We start from the raw sequence: 6,249 nt of genomic DNA, 5'->3' as shown, positions 1-6,249 counted from the left end.
GTCAGAATGAGAGTCCAAACAGCTGATAAAAACATCACAATAATCCACAGCACTCCAGTCCATCAGTTAACATCTGGAGAAGACAAAAGCTGAAACTAATCCAGCATTAAGACGTTTTTAACTAAAATACGAGTTCATAATCCTCCAGAAAAAGGATTCCTCCAGTGAAAAAGTGGTCTGGTCTGAATCAGGAGAGAAATCTGCACTGTTTACAAGCCAAAACCGCTCTAAACAAATATGTGGCTGGATTTTGATGTGAGAGACAACAGCAGATGCACTTTTTCACTGGAGGAAGCGTTATTATTGTGATGTGTTTATCAGCTGTTTGGACTCTCATTCTGCCGGCCCCCATTCACTGCAGAGCATCCATTGCTGAGACACTGATGCAATGCTACATTTCTCCAATCCACTCATCTACATTTTGGATAGCCTGAGGGTGAGGAATTTTTCAGCAAATGATCATTTTTGGGTAACTTTTCCTTTAATTTTCTTGCCATCATTTTCAAGTAAAAAACATAATATCCAAAATATAATTCCTGCTGATGTAATACAGCATTTGGACTCATAGTGAGCGCTTTTTCCACACTTTACACTCAGTGTAAAGTCACTCTGTGAAATGAATAGTGGATTATTAGAGAGCAGATGTGCGCAGAAAGCTCTGGTGATGTGAAATATATCTGAAGATTACTCTCCTGGGGTGAGAAGATGGGATTAGACATTTACACTTTATGCGTGTGACAGTCGTCTTCCCCCTTCTGAATTTCCTTCATCTAAGAAAATGAATGTTAATATATGTCTTTGCCCTATTTTATTGAGTTACCAAATGGAGAAAGTAATAAAAACAAAAGATCGGAAAACTTGTGATTGGAGACAAAATGGAAAGGACACGAAAATATTCTGTTTTAGTCATTTCTCCTGAAGATTGTTGAATAAGTTGTGTTAGTTTTTCCAATTACTTGATCCTTAAGGTATTTGGTCTCTGCCGTGACATTTTTAATGCTTAGTTTCTTCTCTTTCAAAGCCATTTAAATTCTTTTGGCTCATTTACTCGGTTTATGACCATTCAGGTTTCAAGACCTTGACTTTTTACTGTACCTCTTATTGCAGCTTCTGGAAATGTTTACATTTTCTGTTGGATTTACTAGTTTGTTAAAGAAATAATTCACCCAGGAGTGAAAGTTGCCCTCATGTTGTTTCTCTTTCATTCAGCCCGAGATGTTTTGTTGAACATTTGAGGTCTGTTTTCACGCAATAAATGTGGATGTTGAGTTTTACTCTTAAAAAGCACAATAAAACACATCGGCTATTCCTATATAAGCCCTATAGGGTATATATATTTATATATAAAGCCATATTTCTAAGGCTTCTAAATGATCAAAACTTCGTTGTCACACAATCTCCTCATGTCTTCAATCCAGTTAAAGCTCTTTTAGTGTAATTGTACAAACATCCAACTTCAGCTGCTGCTTCACATGTCTTTCTCGTGTCAAATCTCGACTGATTTTGATCAAGTAAATGTCAGAATAACTGCAGTAATATCTCCAGATGAACACTTACTGGACTGAAGCAGCTCAGCTTTACTTGATTCTCCATCAATCATGTTTTAGAGTCTCAAATCTGATCCTCAGGATCTTTTGAGGAGCGTTTGTTTCCAGAAGCTTTACTTTCACTGTTCCTCAGCGGAGGAATGATCTTCACAAGCCTCCAGAACATCTCACATCTTCTGAGGAGCCTTTATTTCTTCAGCTCTCAATCACTGCATTATATGTTTGGATCATTTCAATCTCCGCTTACTAAAACAGATTATTGGAGATGTAGAGCGACCGCTGATAATTAGATCATTTTATGTCAGTATCTGCTCTACTGTTATAAACATATAATTGATGTGTATTACAAGCATCAGAATTTCATCACTTTTTGTCCATATAAATATCATCATCTGCACCAATTTGCATATTTTTGTTCAGTTCGAGTCTCTGAATAAAATTGAGCTGAATAGTCATTTAGCAGACGCTTTTATCCAAAGCAAATGAGGACAATGGAAGCAATCAAAATCAACAAAAAAGCAATGATATGCAAGTGCTACAAATCTGTAAAATAACAAAAAAAGTACTGGCAGCTCATTACACACAACATTATCCATTAATTTTACGGACATTTCTGTTAACTCTAAAACACAATGCAATGAAGTGTAAAATTCAAAATACTGGTAAAACACCTGTAAAAAAATAAATACGGGAAAATTCCTTCAAATTATATACATATATATATATATATATATATAAAATTAGATATTATATACAAATTATATAATACTAAATTAATACAGTATATTGTTTTACAGATTTTTTTAGAGTGTATAACAAGTCTCAGCTTAACGCAGTACACATAGCAAGTTTTTTAAAATTATATAATAAATAAAAAGAAAATGGATAGAATAGAAAAATAATAGAGCAAGCTAGTACATGAACATGAAAGTACTAGAACATAAAACACATATGCAAACTTTTTGTTTTAGATAGTGTCAGTAACCGGTTCCATTTCTAAAAACGAGGTAACTTTTTTTTTCCAGATGTCAGGCTTTACAGGCTTACAAACGTCCCGTGTGTGTTTTGTGTGTTCAGCAGAGGGTGCCGAGCGTCTGGCGGCGATGCGCTCCGATTCGCTGGTTCCCGGGACGCACACGCCACCGATCCGCAGACGCAGCAAACTGGCCAGTCTGGGACGACTCTTCAAACCGTGGAAATGGAGAAAGAAAAAGAGCGACAAGTTCAAGCAGACGTCTGCAGGTACGAGACACGCATAGCAATCCACCTGCAGACGCAGATGCACTGTTTTCATTTCTAAGCAGTTTCGTTGATGATTGGCAGTGCTGGAGAGGAAGATGTCGACGCGTCAGAGCAGAGAAGAGCTCATCAAGAGAGGCGTGCTGAAGGAAGTGTATGAGAAAGGTAAGAAAAGAGCTTTTCTACTTTATCCGTTCAAGCAGACAGGAACTGAATGTTAGGGATGGGCAATATGGGCTTAAAAATATATCACGATAACTTCTGGTATTTATTTGCGATAACGATTCAATAACGATAATTCAGGGAATCTTGTGCATCCTGTTTCTTTAGAGAAAAGTATTATTTTTCCTATTTTTACCCAAAATAGGGTGTTCTGAGCATTACTGAGTACACACTTAATGTAATGACTGTTTAATTCATACTGGAAGCCAGAGGGCGCCCTTGCGCAGAATGCGAACTTCACATATGCATTGCAGAAGTAATAGTACTGATGACGTTCCAGGAAATCCCTAATATGGACAAAGGTATCCAGTTATCGCTGTAGCTGAATAAAACGCAGATAGAGAATTTTTAACTGAGGAAACTGAATATAAACATACTATTGCGACAATATATGGTTTAAATGTGTTCTTTAAGGAATCCTGGGTATTTTTATAAGGATAAAGTATATTTATAATGCGATGGTATTCGACATAGCCTGTATCACTGTATATAATACTATAAAATAGTATGATTTCTGCCGCATTCTGTGATATGAAACCACGTCTGGTCACAAAAAGAAGTTATTTCAAACTCTCGACTATGTTAAGTTAATTTGGAGAAAAATCATGTCAATAAATGGTATCTTTGTTGGACAACAGGTTTGTAAACAGGCTCATACACATGCAAAACTGTATCGCACACACATGCTACTGTACTACATTTATTCAAGGCTCAGACCGATTTTTTGTCGCACTGTACAGCCCTAACCAAACCAGTTCCAGATTGTAGAAGTAGCTCATCCTTTAGCAATAACGTTATACTCTTCCTCAATTTCACATCCGCCTTCCACGATGTCGCTCTGCACGGTCGCACACAGAAATATGTCAACAACTAGACTTTATCGTTATTATCGCGGGAAGGTTAATTCTTATCATGGGGAGAATTTTTACCGGTGTATTGCAAACGATAATATATCGCCCATCCCTACTGAACGCGCTTTATTGAAATAAGTGAGTGTGAACGTCTCGATCTGTGTGTCAGTAGATGAGGTCAGCGTCGACGGCGGCCGCATGTGTGTGAGTGATCTGGACAGACAGAAGGTCATCATCAGTCCAGTGTCAGAGTCTGCAGACACCAGCGTCACAGCGACAGGTGCTTCACTGTCCACTTCTCATATTCTGCACGGTTTGACTTAGAATCTCACCAAAAACTGCCGTAGTTTAGTGTCTACTGATCATTTTTCACCTTCTACATAAAGCTACTGTATTTCTGATACTGTACCTTTAAGTCATTTCACACTGATGTTTATTGGGATCAAGGTACTGAATGCTGAGTAGGTGTTGATATGCAAATGAGGGTGGTTATATGTTAATGAGTAATTTTTGCTGTTTTGTTTCAAAAAATATTCTAGATGCACTTGAAGGTTTGGGAGTTTTTTTTATTAAAAAAAGAGCAGTAAATATTCAATTATATTAATTGAATATTTACTGCTCTTTTGTTAATAAAAATAACTCTCTCTCTCTCTCTATATATATATGTATATGTAATCTTACTTTACAATGTTCTAAAATATATGCATATATATACTGTATGTGTGTGTGTGTCCGTCCCTGTTACACTTAATGTTGTCACATTTCCTGGTTAAATAAATATTACATAAAAAAAGAACAAATATAATTCTATTTTGTATTTTATTTAATTTAATATTTTAATACTAATTATACATTTCATAGTGTTTTTATGCAGTTTTATATTTATTCCAAAATAATAACTAAAGGCAGTAACAAGTTGAACAATATTTTGGAAACAATTTACAATAATAATTAAGTTATTAAATAAATAATAATTAACAATAAGGATTCATTAGTTAAAATTAGTTAACTACTTTAGTTAACATGAACTAAGAATAAACAATAGCCTACTTCTATAGCATTTATTAATTAGTTAATATTAATTTCAACATTTACTAATGCACTATTAAAATCAAAAGTTGTGTTTGTTAACATTAGTTTATGCACTGTGAACTAACATGAACTAACACTGAACAACAGTAGGCCCTATTTGTATTAACTAATGTAAACAAAGATGAATAAATACTGTAATAAATGTTCATTGTTTGTTCATGTTAGTTAACACATTAAATGACACCTTATTGTAAAATGTTACCAATCTTTTTTTATTTGTGAACTGATGTTCAGCTGTTCTTTTTAATAGTCAACTTATTTCGGGTCATCGTCATAAAAGCTCTGTAAACACTGCCACAAACACGAAGATATATCTTTCATTTCATCACACTGAATGCTCATTAAAAACTGACACAGTCATCACGCTTTCAGACCATTTCAAGCTTTATTTTGACGTGACACATAGCAGTGATATCCAAGCGGGAGAGTTGTTTACTTTATAATTAGTCAATAACGCCATCATTTGCTTCATTCTGACCGAGAGCTCGCACGAAAACAAGAGGCAGGATTTATCACACGAACCAATCACATTCAATCATAACCGATCATATCCAATTATAGCGCGATGGAGGCATTGCCTCCTCTCACGTGACTTTCCCCCATTCATTCTCAATTACAACCAAGAAAAGTCACTGCACGCTTTAGGGTCTCTGTTGAAAGTCAATGGACTAAAGGGAGGCAAGCCTCCGCTGTAACTTTACCTGCGGGTGTCGTGTTTGTTCATGGTAGTTAACACATTAAGCGACACCTTATTGTAAAATGTTACCAATATTTTTTATTTGTGAACTGATGTTCATCTGTTCTTTTTAATAGTCAACTTATTTCGGGTCATCGTCATAAAAGCTCTGTAAACACTGCCACAGACACGAAGATATATCTTTTCATTTCATCACGCTGAACGCTCACTAAAATCTGATGCAGTCATCACGTTTTCAGACAATTTCAAGTTTTATTTTGACGTTAACTTTACCTGCGGGTGTCGCTGTTGGACAGTGTTACTTTATAAAAACGAGTGACTTTTAGACTTTTAATGCCATATTTAGTAATATTTGCGATTTATGTTTGTAATATCGATTATTTTGTCATCTAATTTTTTGAGGAGACACTGCCTCCCTTGCCTCTTGGGAAGGATCGCCCCTGATGTATATGTATATTATAAGGGAAAGGAGAAAGAAATCAATACTTTTTTTCATCAAGGATGCATTAAATTGATCAAAAGTTGCAGTAAAGACATTTATAATCTTACAAAAGATTTCTATTTCAAATAAATGCTGTTCTTTTGAACTTTCTATTCATCT

The 6,249-nt window shown here is 35.4% G+C and overlaps 1 protein-coding gene across 4 annotated transcripts in view; it reads left to right on the top strand.

Annotated features, from left to right (window-relative positions):
• The window catches only part of phactr1 (phosphatase and actin regulator 1), a 22,608-nt gene that overhangs the window by 7,669 nt on the left and 8,690 nt on the right, over nucleotides 1–6,249 (top strand). For 2 of the 4 annotated variants that reach the window (XM_016466342.1, XM_016466339.1), the window contains exons 2-4: nucleotides 2,628–2,789; nucleotides 2,871–2,951; nucleotides 4,032–4,139. In XM_016466342.1, coding sequence (XP_016321828.1) covers nucleotides 2,628–2,789; nucleotides 2,871–2,951; nucleotides 4,032–4,139 — 351 coding nt within the window. Of the gene's footprint in view, nucleotides 1–2,624; nucleotides 2,790–2,870; nucleotides 2,952–4,031; nucleotides 4,140–6,249 lie in introns of all 4 variants that reach the window. The other 2 variants (XM_016466341.1, XM_016466338.1) reach the window with 1 other exon arrangement.

Source organism: Sinocyclocheilus anshuiensis, unplaced genomic scaffold, assembly GCF_001515605.1.
Source record: "Sinocyclocheilus anshuiensis isolate Anshui unplaced genomic scaffold, SAMN03320099.WGS_v1.1 scaffold540, whole genome shotgun sequence".
NCBI lineage: Eukaryota > Metazoa > Chordata > Actinopteri > Cypriniformes > Cyprinidae > Sinocyclocheilus > Sinocyclocheilus anshuiensis.
The sequence above is the reverse complement of the archived record's forward strand: the minus strand, read 5'-3'. Positions and strand labels throughout refer to the sequence as shown.